This window comes from Pseudopodoces humilis, chromosome 9 (genome assembly GCF_049639895.1).
Source record: "Pseudopodoces humilis isolate 2021_Gansu_Grassland_sample_001 chromosome 9, ASM4963989v1, whole genome shotgun sequence".
Taxonomy (NCBI): Eukaryota; Metazoa; Chordata; class Aves; order Passeriformes; family Paridae; genus Pseudopodoces; species Pseudopodoces humilis.
The window spans coordinates 2,004,883-2,022,272 of record NC_142208.1 but is presented as its reverse complement, the minus strand read 5'-3'; the positions used below and the strand labels follow the sequence as shown (position 1 = coordinate 2,022,272).

Sequence of the window (17,390 nt, the reverse complement as noted above, 5' to 3'; positions counted from 1 at the left end):
GCTGGGGCATTTGCCTGCTGCTGCTTCAGGAGGAGGGCTGTGGAGGTGAGTGGAGGGGAAGGGTCCTGACTTCCAGCAATCCCTGGAAGTGCTGGAGGCCAGGCTGCCTGGGGCTTGGAGCACCCTGGGCCAGTGGAAGGCATCCCTGGTCACGGCAGGAGGGGTGGAATGAGATGATTTTTGATGGCCAGTCCAACCCAAATCTGTGATTTCCAGGGTGGCCTTTAACAATATAAACATCACTTATTTAGTGTCTTAATCAAAACTGGCCGAGATGGGGTGGGGAGCGTGGTAGAGCTTCCCCCCGTGATGGTGGCACCCAAAGCCCTGCCCCTTCCCGGGGTGGAGGAACATCCTCGGTGTGAGGGTTGGTGTCACTGCAGGTGGCTTTTTGTGGCTTTATCGCTTCCCAGGCGGCACGAAATGGGGTGAGGCAGAGGCTTTTGGCCGCTTTCCCAAAAGCTGCTGGTAGGGAGGTCTTGGACTGGGGGCAGGAATGTCCTGCCAGGCTCAGGAATGCCGTGAGGACACAGGAGGGTTTGGTGGGAATTGCGTTCGGGCAGGTACGAGGCCGTGCCTGTGGGAAGCGAGGGGAGAGCAGGAATATCCTGGGCAGGAATATCCGGGAGGATCTCCTGGCGCTCCGTGCCCGGATCGCTTTTCCCGCTCATCTATGATTTATTTAAGTGCTCCGGGCCCTGCCAGCTGCTGCCGCGCACAGGTCAGAGAAATAACAATATTAACAAAAAAAAAAAAAAAGAGAGAAAAGCCAAACAAAAACTGAATAAATAAATAAACCAACAAAAAGGAAAAAAAAAAAAAAAAAAAACCAAAAACGAGAATTAAACCCCCCCCCGAGGTGAAGTTAAACTTCTGAAATTGGATTTGAGCAGGCGGTTGCTGTCTGGGTGGGGGGAGCCCGGGATTTTGGGTGGCTGGGAGTCCCCAGGGAGGGGTCAGGAAGGGGGGAGGTGGAGCTGAAATCCCGGGTACCTGGGCGAGGGGCGCTGCGCCGCCCGCATCAGCGGCTCCCGCGTTCCTTCCCTTTCCCTCCCCTTCCTCCTCCTCCTCCTCCTCCTCCTCCCGCGGCTCGCAGGGCGGCGGGGGGGGCATGGGGGGTCGCCGCTGACACCGGGCTCCGAGACATCCACCGCAGGTAATGCCCCGCCGCTTTTCCTGGCTCCTCGGGGGGTTTTTGCGGCCGGGAGGGGTGGGATGCGGGGCCGAGGAGGATGTGCATCGCCCCCTCCCTTTCCCAAGGGGCGGTTTGGTCCCCCTTCCCAAACCTTCTGGCTAGCGAAAGTGGGCTTTTTGCTATTATTGTTATTATTTCGGGCTGGGGGGACTGGCTCGGCGCTGTGGTTTCCGCGGCAGGAGAAGCGGGGAGCTCACCCTTTCTCCCCTTTTCCCAAAAATGACAGCGGGAATGTGCGGTGGTACCCGCTGTGCTGCCCCCGAGGGAGCGGGCACGCTGCTCCCTCCTTCCCCCCCATCCCCGGCTCTAATTCGGAGTTCGGGCTGCTGAGAAGCCGCAAAGTTTCTGGGATGAGCCGGGGCTGAACTTCTTTTCCCAGCCGTGGGAATGCCGCGCGTGGGGGCCGAGCCGCAGTGGAAGCGGTGGGATTTTTAAATCGCCTCCAGACATTACCAAAAAAACAGGAGTGGGACGGCGTTTTTAAAACGCCAAACTTCTCCCTGAACGTTTTGAGGAAACACTTTGTTTTAGGTTATTTTTTTCCCCCCCTCCGAGTCTCGACTTGCTGCTGCTTTCCTTCGTCTCCCTCAAAACCTGCATTCCCTCTTTTCCTTCAATCCATGTTCTGACCGCCTTGCCGGCCCCTAGCGTTTCCCCGAGCCGCCTCTCCTACCCCGCAGCGTTTTCCAGGAGGACAGGGATGCTGGAACGGGACGTTTCCTATGCTGATGTGCCTTCTCTTTGTTGTCGGATTGGGTGTTTTTTTTCCCCCTGTGCTGGAGGAAAAGCCGCGTCTGGCAGCAGATTCCTTGGGCAGGAGGGCTGGCAGAGCTCGCTGTGCTGCACGCAACAAGCCTGGCTCCTTCCCGGGATATTCCCGGTGCATCCTGCGGGAGCCTGGGATGCTTCGTGCATGTGGGATAGAGCTGCTGCATGAGATGTTTAAAATTTTATTTATTTTTTTTTTTGGGGGGGGGGAGAGGGTGGGAGCCGGGGATAAAGCATTCCCATGGGATGCTCGCGTTTGTGAAAATGCAGGTGGTTGTTTCGGCAGAGTGAGTTTTACCTTTGTCTCTCCTTCCCCCCCTCCCCGTCCTGGGGAAGGAGGGGAGGAGAATTCGCTGTGCAGTTCCATTTTCCTTCACCTCCCTTCATCCCCGGCACAAAAGCTTTCTTGTTTCCCAAGGAGTCGGGTGGTATCGTGAAAAATACAATGTTTTAAGACCAACTCGTAAAACACTATCTTTGTGGGAAACTGTAAAAATTGATGTTGTCCCTTTTTTGTATTTTTTTTTCGTTTTTTATTTTATTTTTTTTTTTTTTTTGGCGATAAGTGGGAGCAACAATGTTTGGAAGAGGTGGGGACTGTGGAGCTCGGCTGGCTGCTGTGCTTGGGGCTGTCCCTTTTCTCAGGAGCATCACCTGGGTGCAGCAGGGAGGGAGGCAGCAGCACCAGCATCGTTCCAGCTGCAATAATCCCCAGAGTGATGGCCAGGGCACGGCAGCTCTGCTGACCTGGTGTGAGGAAAAAGGGCCCTGCAATCCTCTCCTGAGCAGCTGGGGGTGAAAGGACCTCTTAAAAAGGCTTCATGAAGTTTCTTAGATGTGCTGTGCAGATGGTCTGGAGCACAGATTATTTTTGAATTTAAGAAGCTTTAGGATATGGGATTGGCTTGGTGAGGGGGGCTGGCTTGTGGCCCCTTGTTGGGATGTAAAATATCCCAGCTGCTGGCAGCCAGGATACTGCAGCAAGGCTAACTGAGCTGGGGCACAAACAGCTCCATGTGCAATCTAAAACTTCTGTGTTTTTCCCCCACTAAAATATCCTGCTTCCTCCAGGAAGACTTCTAATAACGCTGCAGGAGAAACATGGTTTTCTTGGGGGGCTTTTGTGGCCCAGCACCTACAAATGTGAAAATTCCTGCCTTTGTGCTGATGCTACCTGACTCTATTTCAGTGTGTAGATTCTGCATCTGAAATGGGGAGAAACTGGGAATCCTGTGGGTTAAGACCCAAATCTTGCAGATGTCCTGGATCTTGTAGGGGTTTTGTAAAGACCAGGGACTAGAGTAGCATTTTTCTGTGGGTTCTGCTCAGCTTGAAGTTTCAGTGTGGGCAGGAGATATTTGTTTGTGGGTCCAGGTGACTTCCAGTTGGTGGAGGTGAAGATTAGATGGGATTTTAGGAAGGAATTTCTCTCTGGGAGGGTGGGGAGACCCTGGCACAGGGTGCTCAGAGAAGCTGTGGCTGCCCCTGGACCCCTGGAAGTGTCCAAGGCCAGGCTGGATGGGATTGGAGCACCCTGGGATAGTGGAAGGTGTCCCTGCCCATGGCTGTGTGGTCTTCAAAGTCCCTTCTGACCAGAGGGGCAATCCTGGCACACGATGTCACTTTTCCAGCCTCCGTTTGAACCCCTGTCCTGGAGCCAAGGACCTGGCAGGCGATGCAAACTGCTCTGGGTGTGGGAGGGCTGTCCCTTTGGAGCCCCTGCCAGAGCCTGGATTTGCTTTGCCCTGATCTGTGTTTGATAAAACAGAGAGTTCCTGCCTGGAGTGTGCCGAGGAGAGAGTCACTGGGGGCAAATTCCTGATGGAAATCGAGCGATGTGCCGCAGCCTGAGCACGCCGCACCGTCGGAAAGGGCACGTAGGAGAGGGACTGGACAGCTTCAAGGGCCCTCAGCCACATCTGGGGTCTCAGGAGGGCTGGCACGAACAAGCCTGTCACTGGTGATGAACTGCTGTCATTAATCCAAATAACCTCATCCCTGCTGCACGCCTTTGCCTTTCCGTTCAATCCCCGCGCTCTCCGGGGCCGCTCCTTGGGACTGAGGGATTTCCAGGGGGCTCCTCCTGAGAATCCCCATCTTCCTTCCCCTGGGCTGCCTGAATTTTCTTTTATTTTTTTCTTTTCCCTGCTCCTACAATTCCAGCCAGGGAGTGATTATCCCCAGCATGCCCACAGTGCTGCTCTGTCAGGCAGAGCTTCCCTTTTATTAGCTGGAACAGCCAGCAGGCCTTGGAAAGGTCTGGAGCACCAAAGTGCCTCTCGCTGGAAGTTAAGTGAGCTTTGTGTGAAAGCAGCAAGGACGCTTCCCTCTTGATTTGGATGAGGCAAGAAATGGCCTGAGAGCCTTTGCAGCTCTGGTTCATCAGTGGGAAGGTTTTTTGTGGGTTTTCCTATGGTTGTTGTGGTTTTTTTTAACCCTTCCTCTGGAGCATCCCTTTTTTCCCTCTGTTTTTAAGATCTACCACTCCAGTTACCACAGGCCTGAACAAAATAGCCTCGCTGCTTCTTTTTAGTGTTGCAAACTCCCAGCCTGGAGCTTGAGGCAGCTGGAGGGAGGGATCTGGGATAAAATCCCAGGTGCACACACACCCAGGGGTCCTGGGCTTGGAGCGGTGTCTGCTGAGCCTTTACCAAGGGGGAGATGGAGTTAAATAACTCACACATCTCCTTTGGCAGGGCTTTAAAATGCAGCTTGGTGACTGATTGGGAAGAGCTGCTGGTTCTGAGGCTGGTGGCTGCCTCCTGAGCCCGATGCTGAATCCTTTATGGCTGCTGCGAGGGGACATCCTGGGGTGAAGCCTGTTCCCTGCTCCCTCCTGCTGCAAAAAGGGGATCCTTGCCTTGAAAGCTGCAGCTGGATGTGGCAAGGAGGGAGGTGCTGGGGCAGTCCCCTCCAGCACATGCTTTTTTTTTCCCCACTTTAATCCCACTTCACACACACCTTGTCCTCTTCCTTCCCTTAAAACCCCCCTGAACAGAGCAGGACTCCTTTGCTGGGATCCAGAGTGGTGTGGGTGGGAGCCCCCAGGATCCGTAGGCAGGGATGGCAGCGGTACAGCCACGCTCAGGGATGGTGTGTAGGAGTCTGAGCATGCTGGACACTTCTCCTGCATTGTTTTGATGGCAGTGCTTGGAAGTCCAGCCAGGCTGCTGCCTGCCCTGGGTCAGAGGGAGGCTGTCTGCTTCCAGGCAGGACATGAGAGAGAAAGTGCCTGGCATCCCATTCCTGAGCAGGCTTGGAGTCAGGCCTTCAGCATCCTTACGTTTGCCACATTGTCCCTTCCTGTAGATTTTCTAAGAGCCTGGAGAGGGGCTCCTGTCTTGTGAGAGCTGACTGTGTGTGCCACTCCACCGCATTCAGCTTTCCACTTCCTCCTAGAGCAAGAATTCCCACCCTTCTTCCCCCTCCTCCTTTTTTTCCCCTCCCTCTTTTTCTCCTTTAAGCCAAGCTTGGTTGCTGTTGGCCGCTCTTCCACCTTTCCATCCCAGGTTAGCATCATCTGCTCCTCAGCTTTGCTGTGCTGCTTCCATGTGCAGCCCAGGAGGAGCCGGTTGGCTTGGTCTGCATGCCCCATCCCAGCCTTCCTCCCAGCTCAGGAGCTGCTGAAGAGAGTTTTTGTGATGGAAAATGGTTGCTATGATGCCCGTGGTGACTAGCAACCAGTGCTGGAGGCTCTGTAAAGCCCGTGCTGCCCCGCTTGAAAGAAATTGGGAACTCCTACTTCTCTCTCCCCAAAAATGAAGTTGCCCTCGCCGTGGAGGGGTGGGTGGCAGTGACTGATGCAGCAGGGAACAGGGAGGGACTCTCTTCCCAAAGCTCCAGGGAGTTGTTTTAGTATCCCACAGATGCAGAAGTTGAGTTGGATGTGTTATTTGGCTTTTCCTTGGTGATGCCACAGGTGTGGTGAAGGGTTTGTGTGTTGCTTTCACAGAGCTGGCTTGTTGGGATTATCCAGGGCCTGGGAAACCCAACGTCATTTCCAACCCAGGAACAGCCTTCCTGCAAGGACTGAGACGTTTAGAGGTGACATTTCCTTCTGGGCCTGGGGTTTTTGCTTAAAGGATGTCCTAATGTCATTTTTGCAGCTAGTGTTTGTTTCCTGTGGGATGGCAAATGTCTGAAAGCACCAACCAAAATACTTCCACTCCTGTCCTTGTTTTTAAGTGGAAGTAAACTGCTGGAAGTGAGGGAAACTTTTGAGTGCTAGTAGCTATCAGTGAGAAACAGCTCCAGCTTTTTCCCTGGAAGGAGGAAGGTTTGAGTACCCCAGCTGAGTTTTGTAGGGAGGAAACACCCCTGTCTCCAGCCTCAGCTTTGATTTTGGAGTGGAGGAGGAAGAGAGAGGATTTCCCATGCTCTTTTCTCCTGCGAACACCATCTCAGGTGGACCATGGCCCCTTATTCCCTGTGAGGATCCATATTCTCCCTCCCATGTGCATACCAATATCCTGGCCTTTATTTATTTAACAGGGAAATTTTATTTCCTTTCGCTGCAGGGAATAGAAAGAAAAAAAAAAATATTAAAAAAAGAAGGGGGCAAATTTTTTCACTGGGAACAAATCTCATTTTCAAGAGTCCTGACAAAATGAGCCATAAAATTACAATATTTCAAAGTGCTTTGTAATTCTAGCGTGGACGGCTCTTCATCATGGAATCTGAAAGCTCAGAAAATATAAAACTCATTAGATTAAAATAAACCACCTACCGCACAGGAGAAAAGCTTATTTATCAATATCAATTTACTTCTGATTACCCTGTTCTGCAATTTGTTATTTTTGGGAATTATGATTTGGGTATGGCTCACGCCAATATGGGGGTGGGAATAAGAAAAGGGGAAAAAAAAAAAGAAAAATCAGAAATAACTTGTAATTTTTTCCTTTTGAATCCTACTTATTGTAAAGCCCTGGCCAAGAGGCAGTAATGAGGAGAAAAGGAGCATTTCTAGCAGGGATTTTTTTTAAGGAGGGAAGAGGGAAGCTGGGAAAGCAGGGGAGGGTGGATTTTTTGGTGTGAGGGGTGGTGTTAAGCGATGTGCTTGGCTGAAGGGCGTCCCCAGGGGTGGTTGTTTGGATATTTGGTGGTCTTCCTTGTTGGGCCATCTCCTTCTGGCTGCTCTCCCAAGGTGGCCACAGTGATGGAGGGAGCCTGGGAGAGAGGGGTCCTCCAGCAGCTGGATGGATGTGGGGGCACCCTGGTGACACCTCAGATGCTTCCACCCCACCTCCTGCCTCAAACCCTGTGTGGGGACAGCGCTGTCCCTCTCTGGGGGACACCACTGGTGTTTCATTGCAGGAAAAGGTGTTTTTTTTGGGAAGGCACACCCAGTTCCCTCCTCTGGCAGCTGCTCGGGAGGCGCTTTGATTTACGCTTCCATTTCTTCTTCACGCCCCTAGAGCGGCGCGGAGAGGTTGGAGCTGTGGAATTCTGAGGCTCGAGCACCACAGCGCCTTTTTGGGGAAGGGGATGAGGGGACAGGGGTTCTGGGGGTGATTAAAGATGCCAGCTCTGCCAGCTGGGCTGTGACGGAGGCGATGGCGCGTTCTGCACGCCCGCAGAGCGAGCGCCCCGGCAGTGCGCGTAAAAATAACCCAGGCCGCGTGCAGAGCCTGGCAGTCACTGCTGGAGCAGCCCCTGGCCCGGGCTGGAGAGGGTTTGGGGGTGTTCCAGAGGTGCCAGGAGGCTCCTGGAGCATGTGCCAAGGGCTGGGGCAGGTGGGAGAAAGGCTGGAAAATTTCTCTGCTTCACTTGAGCTGATTCCTAAACTTTCAAGGCCCGGATTTGTTTGCTCTGCGGTGTTTCCTCAGCTTCCCATTTCTCCAGCAGCTCCGTGAGCCTTGGGAGCAGCTGCCAGAGGATGGGGAAACCTCTGGTTTAACACCAGTGCTTTGGCAGCCAGGAGGAGACAACACCTGGGCTCCCAGGGACGCCTTGCCCAGAGACATTATCATGCTGGAAACTGCACCGAGTGCTTCCTCCAAAGAGCCTCTTCCAGGCACAGGGTGCAATTTAATCTGCTCTTAGTCACAATTTTTGAAAGTTCTCCCCAGAGACTTCTCCATCCCGGTCCTTAAATTTGCAGTGTTCAAGTGAACCATCTCGAAGAACCAGTGAAGAGCTGCAATATTAATGAAGACAGAGAAAAATCAAAATGACATTTCAGGCAATTACTTATGTAATGAAGTGGCTGACTTGGAATATCCAATATTTAGATTTATCGTGACACTCGAAAGGGGATGCTGTCAGCCGCCTTTATTTCCACATCACGTAAATTGTTTCTCCACTGCCCTGCTGCTTTTTAAACATGGGCTGTGAAGCTGGGAAATAATGTTCACGCTCACTTGGGCTGATAGTGGTGCTGTTTGAGAAGAAAGTTAGCATTTGCTGTGGCATTTTGGCACTGCAGAAGGCAGAGGAACTCATTTCCACCTCATCCTCCCTGGCTGCAGCACCAAGAGCTTGGGCTCTGCATTCGGTGCAGGGCTCTGGAGCAACAATGCTGAGATTTCCTCCCCCACAAAACCTATTAAAGCAGGGGGGAAATTGAGTTTTTGTTTGGTGTTTTTTCTTAATCACGGGAATCTATTCCCCTTTTGTTGGCCAAATGTAGGGATCTAAAGGGCTTTTTGGGATGCCTGGCTCCTGGGAAAATGGCCTTTTTTGTTTAGAAACTGGGCTTTTGGATGCTCTGCTGACACTGAGCAGAAGTCACAGAAGTCAGAAGCGTGGGGCGGAGGTTTAAACTCTCCTGCCCTGGCTGTGTTTTCTGGGGTGATGGGCATGATTGCACCTGAATGTCTCCTCAGGCTCGCACTGAAATACCTGAAGGTGCACAAAATACACCACAGCACCGTTTTTCCTGTCTAGGCACGGGCCTCTTCATCCCAGAGACTCCCCGTGGCAAAATAGCGGGAGAAATTAGAATTTCAGGCCCTTTTCTGCGGTGACAGAGTTGTTGCGAGCTGTCTTCTCTGACACATCCATCAGTAAAAATAAAATAGGCGTAGCTATTGCTTTGGAGCCCCTTCAGGAGCATCCGTGAGGATTCCCGTGAATCTCTTGGAGGGGGGGAAGAGCCCTTCACCCTTAGCTGGGTTGGGATAGCTCTGCCCACTGCTGGGTAACCCACGGCTTGCAGAGCACCCAGGGGAACAGGGAGAGTTTCAGGGGTGTCCTGTCAGCCTCTGGGGCTTTCCTTGTGTAACGCACGTGGTTTATCTTTGCCGCCGGGGCGGAATCTTTTTAAAATCCACGCGTGCGAATTCCCTCGCGAAGGGGCGCTTGGCTGAGGTCACGTGGGGCTGTTTTGGGAAAAAAACTTTGGGTTTGATGGTCTGAGCACCGAGGGAGGATGAGGATGTGGCTGTGTTGGCAGCTCCCTGGCGCTGCTTTATTCTGTTTCCTTAGTGTGAGGAGCCTTGCGTTGAAAATTTGGGAGGCAGAGAGGGATGAGGGCACACTTGGCAGCTTCCCTGCTCCCCGTGCTCCTGCAGTGCCCCCTCTGTGGCCACCCAGGTGCTGGGAGAGGTTCGAAGGGCTCTGCTCCCAAATCTTGGTGCCTCTCCAGTGATTCTGGGTCAAGATTCCCGCGCAGCTCTGCCAAAACATCTCAAATCCGGGTGCTGACAGCTCGCTGCCGTGTCACTCCCGGGTCACAGCAGCTCTTCCTTTGCTCCAGTGCTGGAGCAGCTCATCCCAGCTGGGGCTGCTCCTCTCCTGGCCACGGAGCTCACCGTGGCTCGTCCCCTCACAGGAGAGGAGCTTTGGGAAGCGGAAAGGAAAAAATGGAGCACCTCCTCCGGGCGAATCCCGGGTTCCATCGCCAAGGGGATGTTTGAAACAGAGCGCTGATGTCCTGGGGGGCTCCCCTGCAGCATCGGGGAACCAAGGAGCAACCTGGGGCAGGGCTGCACCCCGAGCCTGATTTAGGGAGACACGGTCATGTCTGAGAGGTGCTGGACTTGACACTGCCTCTCTTCTTTGACAGGAACCATGAAGCGTCGTGTGGCTGCTGCCGGCAGCTTCCTGCCTCTCCTCCTGCTCCTGGAGCTGGTCTCTCCAGGTGAGTCTGCCTCTGCTCTCTCCCTGCTCAGGAGCCTGTGTTTGCAAGGTGCAAAGGTGGCAATTGCTGTGCTTGGTGAGCGTGCAAAGCTGCACTGCTGGGGTGAAGGGGGGATGTGGGGGTGAGCAAATCTCCTGTCTCCGTGGGATCTTTTGTGTCTCCATCCCATGAAATCGTGGGGGCCTGCACATCGTGCTCCCGCTTTCCTCGCAGTCCTTGCTTGACTGCACACACGGCATTAGATGGCCTTGCTTGGGAGAGAGCAGGTGGGGCTGGAAAAAGCCTTGGAGAAGGATGGATGTGCTGGTGGACCCAGCAGTGGTAGATGCTCCCGGCGTATCTCGATGAAAAGCTCTTGGCAGCTTCCAGATGCGGATTTACCAAGGCAAAGCTGGTGCTGGACCTGGCACGAGGTCAATTTGCATAAATAAAACCTAAAGAAAACTGGAGGGAGGGATCACAGGCAGGGATGCAAACCAGAAGCTTGTTAGCTGTGCAGCAGAATATCGCTGGCAGGGCTCTCCCTCTGCTTTCAGCAGCAAAATTATGACCTGAACTGTGTTGAGTACATGCTGGGTAGGGAGTAACTCCTGTCCAAGCTGCAAAACCTCTTTTCTAATTCCAGATGGGGGGGAAAAGGCAGGGCTGTGGGCCAGGAGAGCCTCCACAGTAAGCTCTTTCCACTGATGCTCTGGGTCTTTCCTGGCATTGGAAAGGGGGGCTTCTGGGACAGTGGTCTTTTTGGTGTAGGAAATCCGCCTTTTGGGACAGGTTTTGGCACATCACAAGGTGCATGGGAGCTGTAAATGTACAGCAAAGCCCCATGAAAATTGGGATTGTTACATGACTGGCCCAAGCCCGCTGGGTGCTGGTGTGGGGAGAGGGTGCCTGTGTGGCTCTTGCTGATAAACAATAGCCAGTGTGTGTCCATTTGATAGCACTGTGCCCTTTGGAATAAAGGCTTTTTCCCGTTTTTTTTTCCCCTCCTGAAGCCTGGAGATGGCTTGCCCAGATTGGCAGCCTGATTAAGCAGTCAGTGGATGACATTAGCCGTGAGTGACAGGCGCAGTCAATCTCCCCCTGGTGTCGTGTTGGATCAAGGAGAGCCCCACTGGGTAACTGCCCTGGTGCTCCTCTGGAAAGGGGGACAAACAAGGAAAAAAGACATTCCAGCAAGTCCTTTACCTCCCCCAAGAGTCACTTGCCAGCCTGTCCCACTGGAAGTGGCACGGTGGGGGTCTGCCTGCCCAGCTGGGGGCTCGCTCCCTCCTCGCAGTGACAAGCTGCAAAGCCTTGGACAGGCAGCATGGGGAGACGGGGATTGGGAAGCTTTGCAGCTCAGCAGCATTCCAGCCCTTCTCTCCTAAAGCCTGCCCAGGGCTTGGGTTGCCATCTCTGTGATAAGGAAGTGCTGGCACAGCTGCTGTGCCTGGGATAAGCGCCTGGATGCCCTGCCACGCACCCTGGGCACTGCAGGTGACAGAACAACTCTTCCCAGAAGGTTTGCAGAGCTCCTGGTGGAGCCATGAGCTGGGATATAACGGGCAAGTGGAGCCTGAGTGGGCTTGGGGTGTTTGGAAGAGGATGGTTCAACTCTGGCATGGCAGTGGAGCCTCCTTACTCCTGCCTGGCTACTGCTGCAGGAGATGAGCAGAGACCTCCATCGCCCAAGGTCTCCCTGGAGCCTTCTCTTCTCCAGGCTGGACATCCCCAGCTCTCCCAGCATCTTCATGGCCTCCTCTGGAGTCTCTCTGGCAGATCCATGTCCTTCCTGTGCTGGGGGCACCCCGTCTTGTGTTGGGGGTTACAGGGGTGCTGAGTCCCAGGGTGTAACTGGGCAGCTGTGGCAATCTCTCAGAAGGAAACTCCAGCCTTTATCCTGGGATTTGCAGCCCAAAGCTGAGGCGTCCTGCCTCCAGACCCTCCCTCAGCATCTCAGGTGCCGGTCTCCCTCCTCTCTGAGCGCACAGATCCTGTGTGTCAGGTGGCTTGGAAGCCTCCCAGCACCTGCTGCAGCTGGATTTGGAAAGTGAAACTTATTTTTAGCGTGCTGGTGATATTAAGAAACGTATTTTGAAAGAGAAAGGTTTTGCAGAAGCGAGTCCTGTGTGCCAAGGGCTGCTGGGGGTGTTTCAGCCTCATTTGCCCCTCCTGGAGCCTGCTGGCCCCAGCGTGGCAGCCGGTGACAAGTGTGCTGCCAAGCCTCTGGAGATGCTCTTAGCTCCCAAATAACCCATTTTGTCAGGTTCCTTTTTTATTTTCTTTCCAGGTACTTAAATCCAGAGGCTGAGATTTAAATGTGCCTTTGCAGAGGCACATTCTCTCTTTGGAGAGCTGCCTCCAGTGCTTTCCCATTTCTCAGGGTGTTTAACAGACCTGGTGCCCCAGGAAAGAGGGCAGCGCTGAAAAATCCCTGTCTTGTTACGGAGGGAGCCCTGGGGGAGCTCGGGCTGCTCCCCCCATCCTGTGCCCATGTCCTCCGGAGCTGGTTTGTTGGGATGCACACCTGGGACCTGTGTTTGAAAGGTCTCAGGAGCATCTCCTGCCTTTGAGAGCTTGGCAGGCAAAGAGGATGCTGAGGCTTGGTCTGTTCTTGTTTCCTGAGGTGGGATGCTGAACACGCTTCCCTTCCTGGGAAATCATTGTGTGCCTCTCCCGCCACCTCTTTCCTCACAACCCTGCAGCGGTAGATCTTTCCTGGCTGACTCTTTCCGCGGCTCAGGCTGCCTTTGTCACTCTCCTACGTGCTCTGCACTTGACTCTGTCCCCTAATGAGGCTGCGGGCCAGGGGCAGGCTCGCCAGCTCCCAGCGCCGCCAAAGCGGCAGCGGCAAGGAGCGAGCCTGGTTATTAAAGGTGAAAGGAGGCAATTAGAGGGGAAAGGCAGCCGGGTGATGGGAGAGGCAAGGAGCACGGGGGTTTGCTGGGGTGGCTGACGAGGTGGAAGGCTCTCAGCTGTGGGAACAAAGCGAAGGTATTAATCCTGGGCTAAACCAATAATTGATGCTCCTGGTCCCTGTGCTGTCGGCTCTCCCCCTCCCCTCTGCCTTTTGGAAAATACCAGATCCAGAGAGGCTGCTGGAGGGAAGTGGCTCCCCTGCCAGCTTTTATGGAGGGGCCTCACGGGGCTTTCTGTCCTCCTGCTAGCTCTCCTCTTCGGACTTACCCCTTGCCAGCATGAGCCCGGTGCCCTGTGAGCGTTCCCGAGCCTTTCCCAGCCTTGCTGGCCCATGCCAGGGAAATAACTCCTCGTGTTTTGTCCTCTTCCCAGGCCAGGGCAACCGCCTGCCGTACTTCATCAACTACTTCTTTGACACCTACCTGCTGATCAACGAGGACACACCTGTGGGTAAGTGAGATGGGCCCAGGGGCACGGGCTGCCACCACACCGTGGAAAAGCATGGAAAAGGAATGCTTTTCTTCTGATTGGCAGGTGGAGCTTTTCCTTCTTTGTTTAGCTGGGGATCGGTTTTTAGTAAATGCAGAAATCGACCTGGTCGTTCTTGGCGCCTTCCCGGGCTCTCAGTCCATTAAACTTGGGGTCTTCAATCAGGGCTCGTGACTGGCGTTTAATGTGGGAGGAATCGATCGGGAGGCTGGGATGGAGCCTCTGGAGGTCCCTTCTCCCACCTCCAGCCATGCAGCCCGAGCAGCACCTTCCTTAAGGAAGGGCTCTTACCTCACCCACATGGCTACCAGAGTTGCTGAGGGTTGGAAGAGTCTGGAGAGATCTCCAGTGGCTGCTCAGCTCAAGCAGCGCTCCCAGCTGGGCCTTCTGTCCCTTCTAGCGTCCCCTTGGCCAGGCACGTGCAGCCCCTGTGGGATTTGGGGTGGTGTCTGAGCAAGCAGGTGGGATGTGGAGTCTTGGTTTGGGTGGAGAAGCCCTGGGAAAGAGAGCAGGAGTGAGAGCTGGATGGGAACAGCTCAATGGAAATGCTTCCTCACGGGGCACCTTGCTCTCCAAGTACTTGAGCTTGAAATACCTCATGGCAATTGGACTAAATTTCTATTTTGTCGGAAAATAGAGAGATTTCCTACTGCCTGTTTTCCAGTGAGGTATTATGCAGGTCAAGTTGTTCTTGGAATTACTCTGGCAGTTGAATTTCTTTCTTTTTTTTTTCTTTTTTCAACTTTGTATTACACTTTGTGTATGTATATAATTGACTCTTAAGAATACCGGCACCTCGAGATTTTGTTTCCAGGTGCACCGGAGGGAAATGCCAGCCTGGGAAGTGTTGGCACACACAGTCATTTCTGTTTCACAGTCATATCCTGCTGTTGGTAGGTGTTCTCTGAGTTTAGGTTTTTAAACTTTTTTTTTTAAAAAAAGTAGCATCTGGAAACACCTTTGTGAGATTCTGAGTGTGAGGAGCAGAACAGTTTCCTGGGGAGAAAAAAAAAAGTCTTTTTTTGAGGTCTGTTTGAGCGCCCATTCCCATGACATCCCTCCCTCCAGCATCCCCTCCCTCCAAACCCCTCCCTGCCTGCTGCCTGCCATGCCAAAAGGGATCTTAAGCAACAATTAAGAGATCATTCCCCCTCTAATCACTTACAAGAGTAAATTAGTCTTGTCAGGAGCTATTAAGACAGAGAGCTCGGAATTCATTAGGCGAGATTGGGCCGAGGGAGCTGCTGGCGCTGCCGCCGGTCCAGGCTGATTAATTTCTCCCAAAACATCATCAATGCCCATCTGTTTCATTTAGGTCTGGGGAGAGCAATTTTCAGGTGGACTGACCCTGTAGTCAGTTATTTCACCCAGAAGTAATGGAAGCACACACACACACACACACACGTGCAGAGGGAGTCGGAGACGGGAGCTCCGGGAAGGCGCTGGGGAGGGAACCGTAGGAGAAAGGCGGGAGATGCCTTGGGGAGGAGGATGAGGAGGAGAGGGATGGTGATTGGTTGGGCTGTGGTGGCATGGGCAAGACAGGGCCCACAGGAGAGCTCATGCCAGCTGCCAGCAGCTGCATCAGTCTTTGTTTCACTTGGAAAAATGGGAGTTCTGACTGGATATAACACCCCTTTGGAGAAGAACGTGCAGGAGCAGGACTGTCCCATCTCTATCCTGCTGCTGTTTGCCTTAAGCAAAATCATTCCGAGGGCCGCTTCGCTCAATCCCACACCTCTCGGAGGGCTGTGTGCTGCGGGTTCCAGGTGAGCTGGGAAGGTGGTGTCGCTGCCACGGGGGTCACTGCAGCCCTGGATTGTCCCAGCAACTGGGAATGGGCAGGCAGCACTCCAGGCTCCTCTTGGTCGGGGTCCCTGCCGCTGCCAAAGGAGCGTCCTCTTAGCATAATGTAATGACTGGAGTCTAATTGCCCAGCAAATGGATTTGCTGTGAGCGGGACAGGGATGGGAAAATGAAGATGATCCATCATGTCAGGTCTGTAAGTAGCCTTATAACCACCCAGCTTGGATTCACCCAGGTTTCTCTGAAAGCTTTCATGCCTCAACGCCTCGCAAAATGCGTGACAAAAGAGGCCATTCAGACGAGTGTAATTCCACTTCCCCTTCATCCTAGCGATAACATTTTAGCGTCACTGGAATAATGTTGTCTTAAAAGAGTGGGAAACACTTCATCCACTGCACTTGAGGTGATAACGTGCACTTGGCCTTGCCCTCAGGCCGTGTCGTGTCAGGGACATGGTCACCCAGGTGGGGACGATGTGTCATCGTCCCCATCAGGTAATTCTTGGTAATTCTTGCTTAAAACCAGCAGAGGGATCTTAGTCTGGATCTTAGGTCAGGTTGCAGGGGGCTGTGAGCACTTGCTGGGTGGTGCCCCTGAATATGGCAGGGGCTTGTACCAAGACCATTCCAAACCACTCCATGATTCCAGGAAGGACTGGTGTCCCTCGTGAAGCCTGCTGAGGCTGAGCAGTGCACGGCACAGGGAAATCCACGCTGGGATGACCATTCCCTGGGCGATGCCAGCATGAGGATGCTGGGGGAGCTGGTGACAGCACCTGCTGGCAGGTGGGGAGGCTGGGCTCTCGCAGGACCTCTGCCAAGGCTGCCTGCTGTTTGATTCCATTACTTATTCCCGGGTAGGAATGTCTACAGCTGGGGCTCTCGGCTCTCCACCCACCAGCTCGCTGGGACACCTGCTGTGACTGGTGAGCCGCTCAGCCCCGGCTCCCCAAAATTTGGCTGCCTCAGCACCTCCTCCCACCTATTACCCTGGGACAGCACAGGGCCAAGGAGAACCCCCAAGTCAGCAAGTCCCAGGGTCAGGAGCAGTGACCTGGGCTGAATTTGCTGCTCAGAGCCAGCTTTTCCTTCCCTCCGGCTCTGTGTCTCTCCCAGGAGGCCTGGGCTGTGCTCTCCATCCCGGGGTCCACCGTGCTCAGAGAGCAAGGCAGATGGATGGATGGATGGATGGATGGCTGGCTGGCTGACAGGGAATTTCATGGCTTGCTCTGCCCTCTTTTTGCTCTGTGCAGCTTTTGCTGAGCTGGCAAACGCTGTGAGCAGGGATATTTCTCCACTAAATTTGAATAGGCAGAGCTGAACCTTGCTCTTTAAGAGAGCTGCTCCAGAATGGGCTTCAGCAGGCACTGCCTGCGGAGCTGTGGCTCTCGCTGTGCTCTCTGCTGCAGCCTACGAGGAGCCAGGGATAGTGGTGTGCCACTGGTGAGGGTGCACTTTGCTGGCTGGTGGCCATTAAAGGGTTTAGGTTGGCACGTGACGCCTCGTGCCTGCTAGGATGGAATTTTTTCGCAAGAAAACTAAAGAGGAACGTGGTATTTCACAGGCAGGGTGCTCTGTGGTAGCTCCTCAGGTGGATCTGAGGCAGCAGACCCCTCTGATATTTGTGGATGATTTGATTTAATTCTCTGTCCTACACAAGGACCAGGCCAGAGGGCTTTTCTTCTCCAGGCAGGGAAGGTTTCCAACCTCCACACTCTGTATCTGTTCTTTCCAAGGCGTTCATCTCTTCCAGAGATGCCTTTTGCTGGCGTGCTCTGGTCCTGGACAGGGGGAGATGCTTTGGCACCCAGGAGAGGTCCCTGGGGGTGCTGGGCCACTCAAGCTGCTGCTGAAGATATGGTTATCATATGGTGTGGGATTGAGCACGGGCTAAACCTGTTTGATCCCACAGCTGTTGGCATCTGCTGGCCACCACCGCGGTGCCCGGGCTCCTCCGGATGCATCACTGGAAGGAAAATGACAAAAAAAATTTTAAAAATGCTGTCTCTCTGATCCCTGCGTGCCTCTGGACTGATTCAGTCATTTCAGAGCTCGGATATCCATGCAGGAGGATTGGAGGCCGTCTGTTGGGGGCAGATTTGGATGGAGGACTGTGGTCACCTGAGCACGGCACGGCCACCAAACCCCTTTCCCT

At 53.7% G+C, this 17,390-nt stretch overlaps 1 protein-coding gene across 1 annotated transcript in view; it reads left to right on the top strand.

The window, feature by feature from the left end:
• Positions 1-1,129: 1,129 nt before the first annotated feature.
• CDH23 (cadherin related 23) overlaps positions 1,130-17,390 on the top strand; it is a 177,109-nt gene continuing 160,848 nt past the window's right edge. Inside the window, exons 1-3 of the mRNA XM_088059568.1 lie at positions 1,130-1,156; positions 9,969-10,043; positions 13,314-13,391. Of these exons, the coding sequence (XP_087915694.1) occupies positions 9,974-10,043; positions 13,314-13,391 (148 nt within the window). The 5' untranslated portion in view covers positions 1,130-1,156; positions 9,969-9,973. The remainder of the gene's footprint in view (positions 1,157-9,968; positions 10,044-13,313; positions 13,392-17,390) is intronic.